We start from the raw sequence: 16555 nt of genomic DNA, 5'->3' as shown, positions 1-16555 counted from the left end.
AGTCTAATGGCAAGCACTACACTGTCAGTGTCAAGCTTGAAGATGACGGAGCTGTCTCTCAATATATTCACAACAAGCTTAACGTTGGCGACGTAGTTGAGCTTCTTCCTCCCTTCGGTGACTTTGTTTTGCGCAAGCCCGACCCCTCTGTTCCCATTGCTTTGCTCTCTGGTGGCATTGGCATTACTCCTTTGCTCTCTATGGGTGAGGCTCTTATGGAGGTCGAAAACAAGCCTGAGATTCACTTCTACCACTGGGCTCGCGGTGCTCCCAACTTCACGAAGGAGATTGAGAACTTTGAGAAAACCGGTTTCAAGGTCAAGGTCTTCGATTCTGAAAAAACCGGCCACCCCACTGCCGAAGAAATCAAGGCATTGGTCCCCAAGAATGCCGACTGCTACTTTGTTGGTCCTAAGCCTTTCATGAAGTTCATGGAGGAGAGCTTGATCAAGGCTGGTTTGCCCGAGAAGAATATTCACTACGAGTTCTACGGTCCTACTTTGCATTTCGATCAAATCTAATAAAGTGCAATCCATTTTTGCAAATATCTAAGTAAACAAATAAAACTCTCATAGAACTTAATTTTCACTTCGACTATAATCCTAACCCAGCAGCAATTGGCACTGCATGTGCTGACGCTCGACTGGCGCCACTTCGTTTCTTGTCATCTTAGCACAATGAGTTCGGCGCTAGTTTTAGGGTCCACGGGACTTTGTGGCTCAGCCATTCTCAAGTACGCCCAAGCAAGTGACTCGTTCAGTAAAGTTACCACTGTGACAAGAAGAAAAGTGGACGGAGTTGATGCTGGGGTCGAACAGATTGTAGAGCCAGACTCGGCCAATTGGAGCAAAACCCTGCCAGAGTCTCAAGTTGTTTTTTCAGGAATCGGTACCACGAGGGCTGCTGCAGGATCATTCGCCGAACAGTACAAGATCGATCATGATCTCAATCTAGAGCTTGCAAAGGCTGCGAAGGCAAACGGTGCAACCACATATGTTCTTGTTTCCTCTACCGGTGCATCGGCAAGCTCTTTTCTTCCTTACCTGCGCATGAAAGGCGAATTGGACGATGCAGTAAAAGACCTGGATTTCGAGAAAACTATCATTCTTCGTCCTGGCCCGCTTTTGGGCGACCGAACCAAAGAGTTCAAGGGCCAGGGCGAGGGCACTCTGAGGGCGATCGGTACTTGGCTTCACCGCAGCGCCTTTCAACGTCTTCTTTCTTATCCCATTTACGGAGATGAGGTTGGAAAGGCAGCTGTGAAATTGGCAACGACCCTGGGTCCTGGATACCACATCATTGACGCTAAGGATCTCCTCGCTGCTTCAGACCCCTGAAATGCTTCCCTTACCCGAAGGTGATCTGTCATGTTGATTATCGTTGGTGGCAGTGCTGGCAGTGGTAAATCTACAGTCGGTCAGGAACTTGCGAACTACTTGAACTGCTCATTCATTGATGCGGACGATTTGCATCCCGCGGCGAATATCGAAAAAATGTCGCACGGCATCCCTCTGACAGATGATGACCGCTGGGGTTGGCTCGAGGTAGTTGGTCGCAAGGGTGGTGATGCAGCAGCTCGATCCGGCACTGCAGTGGTAGCTTGCTCAGCGCTCTCCAAGGCCCACCGCGATAAAATCCGTGCCAGTTGCGCTGTTCCGGTACTTATAGTGATGCTAAACATCAGCCGGCCCGAGTTGGAACGACGGATAAGCTCTCGCAAAAACCATTTCATGAAAGCAGATATGCTCGACAGTCAACTAGCGACTCTGCAATTGCCAGACGAAACGGAAAATGCCATCGTTGTTGACGAACACGTGTCGCTAGAGAACATTGAAGATAAAGTTAAGCAGAAAATATAAAAATATGAAAATATGTACAAGTTTGCAATCATCTCCGACGGGTTTGTGGTCGCTCGAGTGCTTTTGAAGAAGCAAGATTTGCGTTTAGTCGACGTTCGCAGAGTTCTTTCAAGTCGGTGGCGCCTTCACGATCAATAAAGTTACACGGAAATCTGTATGACAGCCATAGGAACAACGTGATAGCTTTGTGAATATTTTCAAGCTTGATGGTGGGGATTGTGCGATTAGCGAGGTCGGCAATGTCACGATTCACGTCCACAACGTTGGCGACTCGACCAGATCCAATTACTTCACAATAGCGAATAAACGCTGCCTGGCATTCAGGAGTGGTTGAAACCGGGGCGTTAGCCAGTGCGAGTTTATCCTCAAACGTGAGGCCAAACACGTGGTCGTACAGTTGAGCAACGTGGACAGCACTGTTGTCTCGAGGGCGGATATAAGGGACTTGCACGAGTGCACTTTGGTATACGCTTTGCAGGGTGTGGCTAAACATGCTGGCTTTGTCTACCGACGATGCCATGATAACCCGGTTTGGTGGTTGGATAACCGCATGTTGGATTTCCGGAGATGGTGCTTTGAGTGCTTCTCTGATTGTTTCTTTGGCCTCGAGGCTCAGCGCATTTACCAAACCGGTTCCAGCGCCCTCTGATTTATCTGCGAGCTTGAATCGGCCAGCGCGTCCGGCGATCTGCTTGATCTGTGGTACTGGAAGTGGGACCATTTCTTCACCATTGAATTTCTTGAGTGAGGTGAAGATAATTCTTCTAATAGCAAGGTTCAGGCCCATTCCAATAGCGTCCGATGCAACAAGAAACTTGACTGGGCTTTCTGGATTATTGAAGAGTTTTGCCTGTTCAGCTCGGGTTTCAGGGGGCAGGGAGCCATAGATAATAGCACATTTTTGTTTCCTCTGCTTGACAATCCGGTCCCGCATTTCTTTGACCTGCTTTTTGGAGAAGCATACGACACAGTCACCTGGCCGCAGCATCCCGATCAGTTTGGCAGGCGACAGCTGTCTTTCATCGATCTTTAGCGGTGATAGACGCTGGTACTTGCGTACCTCCAAGTCGTCACCTGTCTGGGCCATTAAAGTGCGGATAACTTTCTCACTATTAGCATCTCCGCACAGATGAAGCTCGTTGGCCCGAACACCAAGTACTGCTTTTGTCCAGGCCCACCCCCTATCGGGATCATCAATCATCTGGATTTCATCGATAACTGCCACCTCAAAGTCCTGGCTGAGATCAACCATTTCCACGGTTCCTGCACTCAGCCGAGCTCTTTCGCCAGTGACCGGATCATACTTTTCTAAAACCTCGTCCCCCGTCAACAAGTTACAGGGCACATTTTCATTCTCCAGTCGATCATAAATCTCGCGAGCTAACATTCGCAGGGGCCCGGCGTAGAACCCTGATTTGGCTGCACGAAATGCCTTGAGTGCTGCATAACTCTTGCCCGAATTTGTAGGTCCAATATGCAAAATAACTTTACGTCTGAGTTTGCGAGCATTCGGAAAATGTCTCCATGGATGTGAAATGTCTATGGGATGCAGTTTGGCTGCGATGGACGGATCATTTTGGTAAAGATCGGATAGTAATTTTGATGCTGGAACTGGGGTTGGTGAGCTTAGCTCTAGAACGTCTACTGCTGGGGGCGATTTTTTGGGCCCTGGTGGTTTGTAGTGCTTATCGGATCGGATTTTTGGTTTCGACTTGAGGGACCTTAGTCTGAATGGCACCGTAGAAAACTGCTTTCGGATCATGCAGAAACCCAAAAAAAAATTATGAGTAAGTAGACACTCCTAGCACCAAAGGCTAATTAAATTAGTGAATGAAACAAATCGAGAATTCTGAAAATTGGGAGCACAACAGTTTATTTTTTCACGAATAAGAATTGTAGTACAAGAACGATTGGGTGAAGGAAAAAAGCCCTCCCCAACATGATCGACTGTTGAACTGTGTGGCTAATAAAACTGTAAGGACACGTTACGCGCTCTTTGTCAACAAACCATGCCCACCTATTTCGATACCCTCCAGCGCAATTTCAAGGACGTTTCCGTGGATGCTAATCAGGACATTGACACTACAGAGTTCTTAGAAGCCGCAGAGGGCGTAGTCAAAATGTTTGACCTTCTAGAGAGCACTGCTTTTGGTGTTGTGCAGAACGACATGACAGGCAACATCGTCAAGATTCGCACCCGGCAACTTGAGAACCCCGACGCCGGTAAGACTTTGCAGGTGATTGTTTTGGGCGAGGCTACGGGCTCCAAAAAGACCGCTACACAGGCGCTTTTGTGGCTCACCCGAGGGTTGCATTTCACGGCCGTGGCCATGCGACGAAACCTCGACAACAAGGAGGAGGAGCTCAGCTCTTCGTTCAACAAGGCCTACACCGAGACTCTTAGCAAGTACCACAGTATGCTTGTGCGTCCTGTTTTCAAATTGGCTATGAAGGCGTGCCCTTGGCGCAAGGCATTCTACGAAAAATTGGGCGACGATTTGGCAACTGTGGACGAGCAATTGGACGCTTGGCTCACTGCTCTCGAGAAGATCGTAAAGATCATCCAGGACTTTTTGGAGAGTGGTAACTACGCTAAAGGTCTTTAAGCCGCTTTATCTTAGACTCTGATTATTACTAAGTTAGAACATAAACTAGTCATTTGGGTCATTTAGCGTTCTACCAGCATCCAATGTGCCGATTTTTGATCTATAAGGGCAGCGAACCGATTAAACTGGAGCATCTGCTTACCCGACCTGCGCATTCGATCATCAACCAGTCATTTGACAGCCGCTTGCGCATTGACACTCGTAGGCCCATCAATGGAGACGGCTTTGGTGTCGGATACTATCCTATAGACATGGACGAGGACGAAGAGCAGGGACCTTGTGTCTATTGTGCAACCACGCCCGCATGGAACAACATCAATCTCGAGAGGATTGCTTCGAAAACCAAGTCCCGCATGATATTTGCTCACGTTCGAGCGTCGACATCAGGCGCACTAGCTGAGACAAACTGCCATCCGTTTGTTTACCACACGTTAATGTTTATGCACAATGGTGGCATCCCGCTGTTTAGCCATATCAAGCGGCATGTTTGCAATCGTATCAAGAATGAATACTTTATGTCCGTTCAGGGATCAACCGACTCTGAAATGTCCTTTGCGTTGTTTCTGGACTGCCTTGATCGGTTGGGCTGTGACACAAAGTCGCCCAAAGGAAAGTTCCCTCCCGAACTTTTGCAAAAGGCCATGCAACAAACCATTCAGCTAATTGCTCAATGGACTGCGGCTGTCGAGCAAGAACTTGGTACTCGGACTGAGCCAAATCTTTTGAACTTTGCAGTGTCCGACGGTGAAACAGTTGTTGTGTGCCGCTACGTCTCCTCAAAAACTGACGAGGCTGCTTCCCTGTATTATTCTACAGGTACTCGTTTCTATGAGTATGCCCCGGGGCAGTATCGCATGGAGCGGAAAGGACGCTTGAACAAGGTCGCAATGATAGCCTCTGAACCTTTGACGTTTGAACGCAATGATTGGATCGCCATCCCCACTAACTCTATTTTGACCATTCGAGGACAAACTGTTTTGCTGCATCCCATTTTGGACGAATACTACGAAGCAAATCCCGGCAAAGCTCGGTCGACTCTTCTTACCGAAAAGAAAGGTCTTCTCTCTCCAATGGTCAGTGCACCGGTGGAAAACGGTGTTCCTCCTTTAGGCCGCGAGGGCAGAGTGTTTTAGTATTAGCATGCATGTAATTTATTTATACTTGTCCGGGCTTGTTGGAGGCAGAATGGCAAAAGTCAAGTAAGAAGTATGGCTCTTGATATCAGTCTCCATCCACGACACAGGTCTCCAATTATATCCCTCATCCCCTTCTCTCACCCGGGTTCCTTTGCCCCAGGGGTTGTAATTATCCAGCTTGCGTTTCTCGACCCTTCCGTGACGGAAATCCATACCGTCCTGCCTCCTGCGTCGAATGTCTCTCAACAAATCCATACTTTCTTCAACAGTGCGAACCATAGTCTGGTGACCTTCCCATCGACGGGCTTGGTTTTCGACCATTTCGATGTGCTGGAATCCGGCTGCTTGAAGGGCATAAATGTTCTTGATAACCTGCTCGATACAGGGAGAGAAACAGCAGATGTGAACTGCTCTAGACCTATCCACATGCTCAAATAAATGAGGAATAGCAGTCCAAGGTGCTGGTAAATCAAGAAATACAGCACTAGCCTTGATATCGGTATCAATTGCGAATCCATCTTCGCATACGTTTCGATGAGTGATCTGCACAATCTCAGACAGACCATGAGACTCAAACTCTGCTCTTGCCTGCTCACATCGGCTTTCGTGGTACTCAAAAGTGAAGATTTTCCCTGACTTTGATACGGTCCGGGCCAACGCATGTGTCAACGCACCCGAGCCCGTACCTGCTTCTATCACCACCGACGAGGGTCTGATTTTGAGACGATGCACAATGTAGCTAGCATCAGGACCATAAATAATTTGAGTTCTGTGGGGTAGTGAAAGAGACCATAGCTCAGGAGTAGGCGATAATAAATGGATAAAGCCTTGATTCGCAGAGGAAGCTTGCTGGGCGCCAAATGACCTGCCAACCATGTCCTCGTGTTTAAACGGACCATATCGGTTATTGAGGAGCTCACCAGACTGAACTTTGATTGGTCGCACATCCGATCGTGTCATCCATGCTAAGACATGATCACCTTCTTCTATTTTTTGCTTGTCTTCGACGAAAGACATCTTGAAAAAAAATTATCTAATCGGAAACTTTTCACTTTTTTGATTTACAGGTTTTGGAAACGAAAAAAATGGCCAAAACTCAGCGCAAGCGCGCTAGCCAACTAAAGAACAGGGCTTTAAATGCGTTCGATATCGCTGTGGATGATCAGGAATATATCAAAGGCTTACGCCAACAGCAAGATATCGATCTTGACAACTTCACTGATGATCGGATCCGCGAGCTTTTAAACGGTGAAGTTAACAGCGACGATGACGAAGAGATCGACTCCGACGAGGCCATTGGGTCCGCATCAGACATTGAGATCGATCTGAATGAAGATGAGAGCGATTGGGGCAATTCATTTGATGAAGCAGACCTTGTCGATCTTTCTCAAGCTTGGGACATGGATGAATCCGATAAGACTGGTGAAAATAACGATACAAAAGATGGCGTCCAGGCTAATGTTGAGAGCGAAAGCGAAACAGTTCCAAGTGCAAGTGATAGTGAGGCCCAAAGCGGTGACCAGAGTGAAAGTGATAGCGAACTTGGCTTTAGTGATATGGAAAGTTTGGATAGCGAAGAAGAGGACAATGACGCTCTCAGAGATGCTGTGAAGAAGATTTCTGGTGCCAAGGGCAGGGTTGGTCAAAGATTCGATACCCATGCCGGCCCCGAGAATCCCTTCATGATGCCGAGCGGCCAGGACAAGCTTTCGTTGGATGAACTGACTGGAACCGTAAAGGCCGATCTCAAACTTGTCAAGCCTAAGTTGACGCCAAAAACACTCAACGTGCCCCTTCCCCAGCGTATCCAATCACGAGCTGATCGTGGAGCTGCCTACGGGCTCGCCAAAGACGAGGTCACTAAATGGGAAGACACTGTAAAAGCTAATCGACGAGCTGAGCATCTTAGTTTCCCTATCAATGCTCCTCCTCAGCATCAGTTACCCTCTGTTTTTGTTGCAAGCGAAAACAAGACGAGCTTGGAAGAAACCGTGCAAAAGTTACTAGTCCAATCTTCGTTGGCTGATGAGCGGGCGGCTTCTGCATTTGAGGAAACTGCCCCGAGTACCTTGTCTTTTGAGGAGCTGCGCCAAAGACGCCAAGAGCTACGATATAAGCGTGAGCTTATGTTTAGAGAAGAGCAGCGCGCCAAACGGATCAAGAAGATCAAATCCAAGTCTTATCGTCGGGTTCATAAGAAGGAAAGAGAACGAGAGCGTGCTCTTCTTGAAGCTGCAGGCGAGATTTCCGAAGACGACGAAGAGGAGCAGATGCGCAAACGTGCCTTGGAGCGGGCGTCCTTGAAACACAAAACTACTTCCAAATGGGCCAAACGCATGATCGAGCATGGCATGTCAAAGGACGCTGAGACTCGTGCTGAAATGGAAGAAATGTTAAGACAAGGTGAGTCTATGCGCCAAAAGGTGATTGGACATAGTGATGAAAGTGACGCCGAGGAAGAGGATATCTTTGAGTTCACAAAAGATGAAGCTCCACGCAAAGGTGTCATGGGGATGAAGTTTATGGTTGATGCCGAGAACAAGCAGCGCGATGCGAACCGTCGCATGTTGGAAGGCAGTGAAGACGAGGCTGAGTTCCAAAATCCCGGTCGTAAGAGCTATGATCCTGTGGCTGCTGCAGACGAAGAACTTACTGCTCAGGCTATGGCCGATAGTGATCATGGCGTACCCAAAGGAAAGATTGCTCACAAACGCAAACAAATCGGTGACGAGGAGGTTATTATTCGCCGTGAGCCCACTGAGACCCGCACAGCAGCCGAGCCCGAGCCTGAGCCTGAGACGTCAGAAAACCCCTGGCTCGCCGTTTCTTCGCATAGATCAAGCTCCAAATTTGCTAGCGTCACCAAGGATTCGACCCAGAACGAACGGGCTGCACACCGACTGAAAAAGGCCAAAAAGTCTCGCGTTGAAGAAGAAAACGTTGAAATCGATGTTGCTGATACGTTGGGGGGCATGGTTCGAGAGGGCCAAATGACACTTGCCCAGCAAGACTTGGTGCGACGCGCATTTGCTGGAGATGACGTTGCGGCAGAGTTCCAAGCTGAGAAAGAAGAGACCGTAGAAGCCGATGGTACCAAGGAGATTGATGAGACCTTGCCTGGTTGGGGTTCATGGGGTGGTGACGGGCTGGCCCCCAAGGTGCGGCGAATTCGTAAAGTCACTGGAGTTGATGAAAAGCGACGCAAGGATTATCGGAAACGGGACGTGATCATCAACGAAAAGGTGAACAAAAAGAATTCGCGGTACACCGCAAGTGCGGTTCCGTTCCCCTTCGAGAACCGGGCGCAGTACGAACGGTCTTTGCAAATGCCCCTTGGTCAGGAGTGGCAGACAAAAGACACGTTCCAGCGGCAAATCAAGCCACGAGTACTTGTCAAACGCGGTGAAGTTATTGAACCCATCAAGGCCAAGCACCATTCGTAGTTATTTATACACCAAAATAGGGGCTACACTATAGGGAGTCGACACGGTCTTGGATTTCCTGAACGGACAGAGTGCGGAAGCGAGGTCCGGAGGCCTGGACACCTTCGAAGCCAAGCAAGTGGTCCGCCGGTTCACCAACGATTGCGATTTCGACATTTTCACCATTCATTTCGCCCTCAATACTCTCCTTGAGAGTGAGCAAAGTAATGTGAATGGCATCCTCTAATTCAAGATCCTCGCTCCAGCGCTTTTCCAAAAAGGTTTTGGCAGAAGACGAGCCGCGGCCAATTGCAGTGGCCTTCCAAGGGTAATAAGAGCCCGAGGGGTCGATCTGGTAGAGGCCAAAGTTTTGCGAGTTGTCGTGGCCAGCCACGAGCAAAGAAACACCATACGGCCTGACACCACCCATCTGAGTAGCCTCCTGAACAATCTTGGCCACGTCCTGGACAAGAATGCGAGTGGGAGGGTACTCGTTGTAGATCTGCTTGTAGTTGGAATGGACGGCTTTGCGGGCATTGTCCACAAGGACACGGTAGTCGGGGCCCATGCCTGCATAGACCATGCCAATATCGGGTGTGATTTGGGAAATCTTGGATAAGGAGTCGTTGTCAATGAGTTGAGACGACGCCTTTTTCTCGGTGGCGAGAACAACACCGTTTTTGGCCTTGATACCCACAGAGGTCACACCCTGGTTGACAGCTTGAAGAGCATACTCAATCTGAATAAGTTTGCCACTGCGTTAGTATCTCTGCGCTTCGAATCCGTGGGTCGGTACTTACTTTGGCGAAAACGTCGTTAGCGAGAACGAATATCGATCAGCCATGATGACAAAAGCCAAGGGCCGGCGGGGAGGATTTGAGAAATAAATATCTAGTTAGCTCCATGTGACCTGTTGACTGGCCCATAAACTATTTAATAGACTTTTGTTGATGTTCAGGGGGTGCACGTAGTTGCATTGGCCACCGCGATCGCACTTTGAAATTTCAGCCTGGCGACAAACGGCAGTTCGAAGATCATGCACGGGACTTAGCAAGGCATACACAGGTTTGCCGGCATACCATCGCCTATTGAAGTTGGCGAGCACTTTATCTGCATCTTCATCGTTCTGAAACACTAGATACACGTTTCCACGCATGTGCTCACTGTCGTTGCCTGCTATAAGTACCTCGACCACGGGGGCGATCAAGGCTGCTTCGACTACTATATCTTCGACAAAGGCCTCGAGATCAGTCTTGTCGTATATGTGGGAGATCATGATGGTGTCTGACCTTTTGGGCGCAGGGTGAGCCTTTGAGCATTTATCGCCATGCCGGCAGGTGCCTATTTTTCTATAAAACGAGCACACTTGGCTGTCCATTAGGTAAATGGGAAACGATGGAGGATCGGTAGTTAAGCGGAAAGACCTGGTTGTCAAGTCAGTAAGAGAGAAAGTAGACTTGGGGGATCTATGGTCGGTATGCTCTTTATCGGGGCGAGTGCTTGAAGACCCCGTGGTCAGTGACTGGCAGGGCAAGCTTTACAACAAAGAAGCCGTGCTTGAGCTGTTGATCGGGGAGCGGTCTTCAGACACATGCGACATCAAAAGCATCAAAGACGTTGCCGAGCTGAACCGCACCTTCGATTCGACGTTGTGGGTTTGTCCAGTGTCCCGTCTCGATATCGTCAAGGAGGGCGATGGCCGCCATGTAGTCCATATAGTGACCTGTGGGCACTGCGGAGAAAGAGAAGCAGTGGTTGTTGGTGAAAAGTGTGTTGTCTGCGGCTCTGATGCCTCTGATCTAACAGTCGTGCCTTTGAACCCAAAGAGCCTCGACCGGGTGAAATCTCGGCTGGATCATTTAAAGCAGAAAGGGCTCACCCACTCATTAGCAAAATCCCGTAAAAGACGGAGGACGTCGCAAACTAAATCAAAACGGCTTAAAGACTATGTACAATAATTATTTGTCCGCCGGTTCGGCAGGGGCGTCGCCAGCAGCACCAGCAGCAGCGGCGGCCGCACGCTCCTGTTGTCGGAGCATCTTACGATGGTAGTTTTGTTTCAACGCTTGGAAGGTTCCGTATGCGAGATACCCGGAGAACCCAATGATGGACAGCACCACGAGACGATGGCTCGCATCGAGGGTTTTGATATACCAAGGGCGAGCGGACATTACTAAGTGGAGTCACAGGGAGATCGTTATATAGAGGGAACTGTCATACAGATCTAACGCTAAGACTAGAAAAAACTAAATCTAAAACTTGCTACGTACGAAGGCGTAAAACTGCAGGAAGGCCTTGTGGATAGGCGCATAAACGCTGTAGACATAGGGCGATGCCATTGCCCAGTAGGTGTTGAGCTTGGCAACAATCTGCTTGGAGGCATGGGGGCGGGCAACGCGAGGTTTGCGCAGGTTATTGATCTTGGGGCGCAAGTTCTTAGCGACCTGGTCGTAGTTGGCCTTAGCCTGGGCGACAAGATCGTCACGCTTGCTGGCAACTTCGTCGCTGAAGTCAGAGCAGTACTCTTTCAGGTCGTCCAGAGACCACTTGTCGAAAGTGGCCTCCTTCCAGTGCATAAAGGAGCTCTGCACGTCGTTATTGATAGTCTCGGCGTTCTTCTGTGCCTTCTCGCCAACCTCCTGGCCCTTGCTGAACGCATCAGTATAGACATTGTACACCCGGTCGACCAATTCCTTGCGGGAGCCTTCGATAGAGTGGCCGGCCTTCTTGAGGGCGTCGGTCAAGTCGTCGCGAGACCAGCCAGAGAACCAATTGCGGCTGAAATGGCCATTGGGCATCTCGGGCATGTTGTCCTTGGCAGACTGAGCCAACTTGACCAGCTGGTCGTGAGTGTACTCAGCAGGCTCCTTGATACCACGCTCGTGGATATACTCGAGTAGCTTGTTGTCATTCCACAACTCAACAACGTTCTCAGCAAGCGACTCGTAGTATTCCTTGCCCTTGGACAGGATCTTCTGGCCAGCGTCACCAACAGAGTCACCAACAGAGTCCGCCTTGGCAGTAAAGTCCTCAAAAAGAAGGTCCTTGTGCTCTTTGGCGGCCTCCAACGAGTCCTCGAACTCAATGTTGTGGGACTGGAGCCACGCCTCCAGATCCTCCTTGCTCCAGGAATCGAAAACGTTGTCGCTGAGCTGACCCTTGACGTCAATTACCGCGTCACCAAGCTGTTCCAGGTGTGCGGACACCCGCTTACCCGCATCCGTGTCGAAGAACGAGGCCAAAACTGCCGGTGTCAAAAGTCCTAATAGTACGAAAAATCTCATCTTGGTGTTATGATGGTACAAGGAGCAATCTCACATGCCAACATAGTGGGCCGGGGCGATGTATTAGGGTAGGGGCTAAAGTGGCGGGCGGCGGGGCTGCGCAATTACTCTCCTGAAAGTCTTCAATTGAAAGGATATGCCCATGGAACACCACCACGTTTGCCAATTGAATTTACCGGGCCCGCATTATGGTCCTGGAGCTAAGACGCGGTTAGATTCAGGGTTAGGTCAAACCCGATCTGGTGTTGACTAACAGAGGAGACCCTTGCCCGGACAAAGGGTAATTTTTCATCATGTCCTTATATGGCAGGGGAGGTGATAAACCACAGTCGTACTGGGAAATGACGCCGGAGCAGCAGGCCCAGTACGGTGCAGAGCAGCTCATGAAGCTCATGAACAGCTGCCCAGGCAAGACTGCTATTTCCGGCGTCACTGGTTTCGGTTTGGGTGCCGTTTTCGGACTGTTTATGGCGTCCATGTCTTATGACACGGCAATGGGCACTACAGAGGCCGCCAAAATTGCCCATTTGCCGTTCAAACAGCAAATGAAGATCCAGTTCAGTGATATGGGCAAACGGTCGTGGTCTTCGGCAAAGAACTTTGGCTTTATTGGCGGCGTGTTCACGGGTGTGGAGTGCTGCATCGAGTCGCTGCGAGCTAAAAACGATATTTACAACGGTGTGGCCGCCGGCTGTATAACGGGCGGCGGTTTAGCTATCAAGAGTGGTCCTCAGGGCGCCCTGTTTGGTTGTGCAGCCTTCGCTGCGTTCAGTACCGCCATCGAAATGTACATGCGATCTGACGCCAAGCCCCCACCCACCAGCGATGAGGACATGTGAAACGATGGGCATTGAAATGATAATAATAGAGTTTGTATATAATTTAAATACGGGCAAGTGCTGCAGCCCTTGCGGGGTCTACGTCTTTCCACCCGTTGATTAATGTCTTCATCATGTCTTTATCCACTTTGACATGGTACTTGGCCATCTCATCCAATACCTTGGGTGTCTCGCCTGTTCTGCTGTTGGCAATGTAAGATTCTAACAGTGCTCTAAACACATGCCTGTCTGGCAGAACCCGACTGTTCTTTACCAATCCACGGTAAAAGTTCACAGCAGCGGGCAGGTCTTTGAGCAAAACACCCCTGGCGTGCAGCAAGGTGGCAAAATGTTTGGTTGTTATCGGTGTGTTGCGTCGTTTCAGCGCTAGCAGCTGATGGTCCGCACGGTCGAGATCGGCGGGCGGAAGAAGCCATGCCTCCATGGCCAACTGATACGAGAATGGCGACGGCAACGCTCCGGAAGTTTTGAGCTTGTCGAATACCTTCAAAGCAGCCGCTCTATCATAACGTGTGTGAACGTAGTACTGCATCATCATATTGTAAGGTGCAACTCGCGGGGCATAGCCCTGCAAGCTTTCCAGTTCGGAAAACAATGCAGCAGCCCGCTCGCCCTGATCGGCCCTGCAAGCCGCCGACACCATCGTGCCGTAGGTGACATCAGACCGCTCGATACCACAAGCAGCCATTTCCTCAAACAGCTCATTGCATTCTGCAAATCGTTTGGCCTTGGCTAACCGGGCCAACACAACATTATACAAGAATGTGTTGGGCTCAACGCCATGTGTTCGCGCCTCGTTCATTAGCAAAATAGCGGGTGTGGCACCTGGTGGTGCTACTTGAACAAGCTTGGCATACCCTGTAGCCGTCGGGGCGCTTCCTGCTGCCATCAATGCAACATGCGCCCGCTCAGCAAGAGTCGGATCAACATCGGCAGCCTGAACTGCGGCTTGCCGGACTGCTGCGAGATCATCATCACGAAGATATCGTTCCGCAAGGTCATAAACCGTTTCCAGGTGGTCCGCTTCATTATTGCGGGCGAGAGTTTCAAAAACTGGGACAACTGCGCCGGTCGCTTCGCTCGCAGCTACTACAAAAGCACTTGAAAGCAGATCAACTGCCTTGTATGCATTTATGGGCGCGTAGTGGATAGCTGCACGGGCATCAGCTTGGGCAGTGGCAGCCGCAGTGGGTGAGGGTGAGGGAATAGTTCCCTTAGTGGTTTCTCGGGCAGTCAATGGCAATCCCAAGAGTTCGCGGACCCGATCATTTGAAACGCCCGCGTCCGATTCTATTAATGGGTAAATGTCGCGGAGTCTCTCAACGAGGTCATTGGGCAATGCCAGGCCTTTCGGGCTTTCAGCGTTGAGGACCCAACGGTTGTGTAGGTCAAGCACCGATGTAGCCATGTTGGCGTCCACAAATAGACGAGGATTCTCCCGACGAGCTGACCACAAAACGTCTGTGACACGTTCGAGCACACCGAACGATGATGGCAAGAAGGGGACCTTGACGAGAATCAGGGCCAACTCTGGAGTCAACTCAGGAAGAGCACCAACAACCCCATCAAGTAGCTCCTGTCCAATAAAAGACTTGATATTAAAAGTTTCCCAAGCAGCCTCGAGTTTGCCTGCCTGCCAAGCGAAAATGTCCAGTGCCATCATGATGTAACCCTCGCTAACAAGGCGGCCGACAACTGCCTGAAGAGTGACGGGGTCCCACTCAGCATCACGTAGATGTGATTCTCTGATAGATTTGTGCAAAACAGCGAGGCCTGCTTCGCCGGCGGTACCAGCAGCCAAGCGGAGTAGGGCGGCCCGAGCTGGACCAAACTCTGGCAATCTAGCATCTTTCTGGGCCGCGAGATTTTCATAGAGAAGAGAGGCAGTAGGGAGATGCTCAGGTTCTGTGCACATGGCTTCGAGAATCTCAGCCTTTTGACTAAACATGAGACTGCTTTGAATGCCAGCGTCACCCTCTCTAATCCAACGCCATGCGGTGGATACGAGTCCTGCCTTTGCAAAGCCCAAAACAACACGGCATGTTAGTTCTGGACTTTCACTCTGCTTTAGAGTACGAACAGCTAGATCAGCGCGACCCAGTGTGAAATAGACATCAATTAAAGCAGCATCGAGGTCGGCCAAGTCAGCGCCCGCCTCTCTGAAACGTTCATAGGTTTCTTGTGCACCATCGACGGTGGTCTGCATCCTTGAAACCGTTGTAGCGGAGATACTAGCCGATGCCCGCACAAGGACGTCAGTGTCAAGTTCGATGCCATTCTGGTTGCAAGCAACCACGAGGCGGTCTAACTGCTCCTGGTTGTACTTGGCACCGTCCACAGAAATAGAAGCATTAAAAATCTGTAACGCGAGCTCTAGGTGATCGACAACCGCAAATTGTTCAAGCGCATCATCGACGGCCTCCATGTGACCTGAGGGGCCCAACGCCGGCATTAAACGAGCTTTTTCTTCAGCAAGACGCTCAGCCATATCAACAAGAGCGCGAATGACAATGGTGTAAGTATCTTTATTTGGCACGATATCTCTTGCCAATAGGGCTTCGTATGCTTCGAGCAGTAGGGAGATGGTTCCCTGTTCCTGTCCGATTATGGCTACCGACATCAACACCTGGTTGTAGATGCCAATTGGGATATCCACTTGAGTTTTTTCAAAATCACTAAAGACGTTGAGAGCCTGGGTATGCATTCCTGCCGACTGGAGCTTCTCCATCTGGGCGGCAGTCTCATCGGCGCCGAGAGTGCCCGATACCTCAATCGGGGCCGGGGAAGGCTCGGGCAGCGAGTCATCAGCGATCCCGAGTTCTTCGTGACCGACGGGATCGGCTTCAGCATTCTGCACAGGCACTTGTTTGGAACTCACTCGTGATTCTAAAGAGGACAACCGTGGCCGGCTGCGAACTGGCTCATCGTCGGGGTGATCGTCGTCATGGGTCTGCAGAACCGAGCTGGTGGAGAAGTTCAAACTAGACGAGGCCACGACGGCTGGATGCACGTTCAGGGTAGAGCCGTTTTTGTGATGGGCTTCTCCTTTGTATTTGACAACCTGAGACTGCTGGCGCTTGAACTGAGGCGTCGAGATGAAAAAAGGTGGCACTTGCTTCTTTTGGCCAGAGCCACCAGGCCACAGGTTTTTTGCAACCGATCCGGATCTTGAGAATGGTCCGGACGGCTTAAACAACATATTTGGCCATATAACAATTCCGTTTGTTGCGGGGGTTTTCCTGCAGCTGCGAAGGGTACTCAAATGTATCTTATATGGGAAAATCTACGAAAAAGATGTGGCTAATTACTCACCGTTGGTTATTACTCAGCCAAAAAAAGTTTCGGGTCGCCCGGTTAGTTCCGGCATAAGAGGGCGTAAAATCCAGCGCAAAGCTACAAAACTTTTTAA

The 16555-nt window shown here is 50.0% G+C and overlaps 14 protein-coding genes across 14 annotated transcripts in view; 8 read left to right on the top strand and 6 right to left on the bottom strand.

Annotated features, from left to right (window-relative positions):
• B9G98_02820 (Flavohemoprotein) overlaps nucleotides 1–521 on the top strand; it is a gene marked incomplete at both ends in the record, with an annotated part of 1155 nt that extends 634 nt beyond the window's left edge. The window contains one exon of the mRNA XM_024809377.1: nucleotides 1–521. This exon is cut by the window's left edge and continues 634 nt beyond it. Within this exon, the coding sequence (XP_024665145.1) occupies nucleotides 1–521 (521 nt within the window).
• Nucleotides 522–677: 156 nt separating this feature from the next.
• Nucleotides 678–1337, top strand: B9G98_02819 (Protein FMP52, mitochondrial; the record flags this gene model as incomplete). The annotated part of the gene is made up of 1 exon (XM_024809376.1): nucleotides 678–1337. One exon carries the CDS (start codon nucleotides 678–680, stop codon nucleotides 1335–1337), a length of 660 nt encoding a protein of 219 aa, XP_024665144.1.
• A 30-nt stretch (nucleotides 1338–1367) lies between these two features.
• B9G98_02818 (putative gluconokinase) lies at nucleotides 1368–1859 on the top strand (the record flags this gene model as incomplete). The annotated part of the gene is made up of 1 exon (XM_024809375.1): nucleotides 1368–1859. One exon carries the CDS (start codon nucleotides 1368–1370, stop codon nucleotides 1857–1859), a length of 492 nt encoding a protein of 163 aa, XP_024665143.1.
• A 28-nt stretch (nucleotides 1860–1887) lies between these two features.
• On the bottom strand, nucleotides 1888–3621 carry B9G98_02817 (ATP-dependent RNA helicase SUV3, mitochondrial; the record flags this gene model as incomplete). The annotated part of the gene is made up of 1 exon (XM_024809374.1): nucleotides 1888–3621. The coding sequence occupies one exon, from the start codon at nucleotides 3619–3621 to the stop codon at nucleotides 1888–1890; it is 1734 nt and encodes a 577-aa protein (XP_024665142.1).
• Nucleotides 3622–3868: 247 nt separating this feature from the next.
• On the top strand, nucleotides 3869–4465 carry B9G98_02816 (Pleckstrin y domain-containing family A member 8; the record flags this gene model as incomplete). The annotated part of the gene is made up of 1 exon (XM_024809373.1): nucleotides 3869–4465. One exon carries the CDS (start codon nucleotides 3869–3871, stop codon nucleotides 4463–4465), a length of 597 nt encoding a protein of 198 aa, XP_024665141.1.
• Nucleotides 4466–4548: 83 nt separating this feature from the next.
• B9G98_02815 (putative glutamine amidotransferase DUG3) lies at nucleotides 4549–5598 on the top strand (the record flags this gene model as incomplete). Its single annotated transcript, XM_024809372.1, has 1 exon — nucleotides 4549–5598. The coding sequence occupies one exon, from the start codon at nucleotides 4549–4551 to the stop codon at nucleotides 5596–5598; it is 1050 nt and encodes a 349-aa protein (XP_024665140.1).
• Nucleotides 5599–5616: 18 nt separating this feature from the next.
• B9G98_02814 (tRNA (adenine(58)-N(1))-methyltransferase catalytic subunit TRM61) lies at nucleotides 5617–6618 on the bottom strand (the record flags this gene model as incomplete). Its single annotated transcript, XM_024809371.1, has 1 exon — nucleotides 5617–6618. One exon carries the CDS (start codon nucleotides 6616–6618, stop codon nucleotides 5617–5619), a length of 1002 nt encoding a protein of 333 aa, XP_024665139.1.
• Nucleotides 6619–6686: 68 nt separating this feature from the next.
• B9G98_02813 (U3 small nucleolar RNA-associated protein 14) lies at nucleotides 6687–9044 on the top strand (the record flags this gene model as incomplete). Its single annotated transcript, XM_024809370.1, has 1 exon — nucleotides 6687–9044. One exon carries the CDS (start codon nucleotides 6687–6689, stop codon nucleotides 9042–9044), a length of 2358 nt encoding a protein of 785 aa, XP_024665138.1.
• A 28-nt stretch (nucleotides 9045–9072) lies between these two features.
• B9G98_02812 (putative proteasome subunit alpha type-2) lies at nucleotides 9073–9867 on the bottom strand (the record flags this gene model as incomplete). Its single annotated transcript, XM_024809369.1, has 2 exons — nucleotides 9073–9778; nucleotides 9824–9867. 2 exons carry the CDS (start codon nucleotides 9865–9867, stop codon nucleotides 9073–9075), a joined length of 750 nt encoding a protein of 249 aa, XP_024665137.1.
• A 51-nt stretch (nucleotides 9868–9918) lies between these two features.
• On the bottom strand, nucleotides 9919–10299 carry B9G98_02811 (Splicing factor U2AF subunit; the record flags this gene model as incomplete). The annotated part of the gene is made up of 1 exon (XM_024809368.1): nucleotides 9919–10299. One exon carries the CDS (start codon nucleotides 10297–10299, stop codon nucleotides 9919–9921), a length of 381 nt encoding a protein of 126 aa, XP_024665136.1.
• A 109-nt stretch (nucleotides 10300–10408) lies between these two features.
• Nucleotides 10409–10981, top strand: B9G98_02810 (Replication termination factor 2; the record flags this gene model as incomplete). Its single annotated transcript, XM_024809367.1, has 1 exon — nucleotides 10409–10981. One exon carries the CDS (start codon nucleotides 10409–10411, stop codon nucleotides 10979–10981), a length of 573 nt encoding a protein of 190 aa, XP_024665135.1.
• A 294-nt stretch (nucleotides 10982–11275) lies between these two features.
• Nucleotides 11276–12307, bottom strand: B9G98_02809 (Meiotic sister chromatid recombination protein 1; the record flags this gene model as incomplete). The annotated part of the gene is made up of 1 exon (XM_024809366.1): nucleotides 11276–12307. The coding sequence occupies one exon, from the start codon at nucleotides 12305–12307 to the stop codon at nucleotides 11276–11278; it is 1032 nt and encodes a 343-aa protein (XP_024665134.1).
• Nucleotides 12308–12600: 293 nt separating this feature from the next.
• On the top strand, nucleotides 12601–13146 carry B9G98_02808 (Mitochondrial import inner membrane translocase subunit TIM22; the record flags this gene model as incomplete). Its single annotated transcript, XM_024809365.1, has 1 exon — nucleotides 12601–13146. One exon carries the CDS (start codon nucleotides 12601–12603, stop codon nucleotides 13144–13146), a length of 546 nt encoding a protein of 181 aa, XP_024665133.1.
• Nucleotides 13147–13189: 43 nt separating this feature from the next.
• Nucleotides 13190–16345, bottom strand: B9G98_02807 (Pentatricopeptide repeat-containing protein 5, mitochondrial; the record flags this gene model as incomplete). Its single annotated transcript, XM_024809364.1, has 1 exon — nucleotides 13190–16345. The coding sequence occupies one exon, from the start codon at nucleotides 16343–16345 to the stop codon at nucleotides 13190–13192; it is 3156 nt and encodes a 1051-aa protein (XP_024665132.1).
• Nucleotides 16346–16555: the final 210 nt, after the last annotated feature.

Source organism: Wickerhamiella sorbophila, assembly GCF_002251995.1.
Source record: "Wickerhamiella sorbophila strain DS02 chromosome Unknown contig3, whole genome shotgun sequence".
NCBI classification, from domain to species: Eukaryota; Fungi; Ascomycota; class Dipodascomycetes; order Dipodascales; family Trichomonascaceae; genus Wickerhamiella; species Wickerhamiella sorbophila.
Note: the sequence above shows the minus strand (reverse complement) of the source record. Positions and strands in the feature narration are given on the sequence as shown.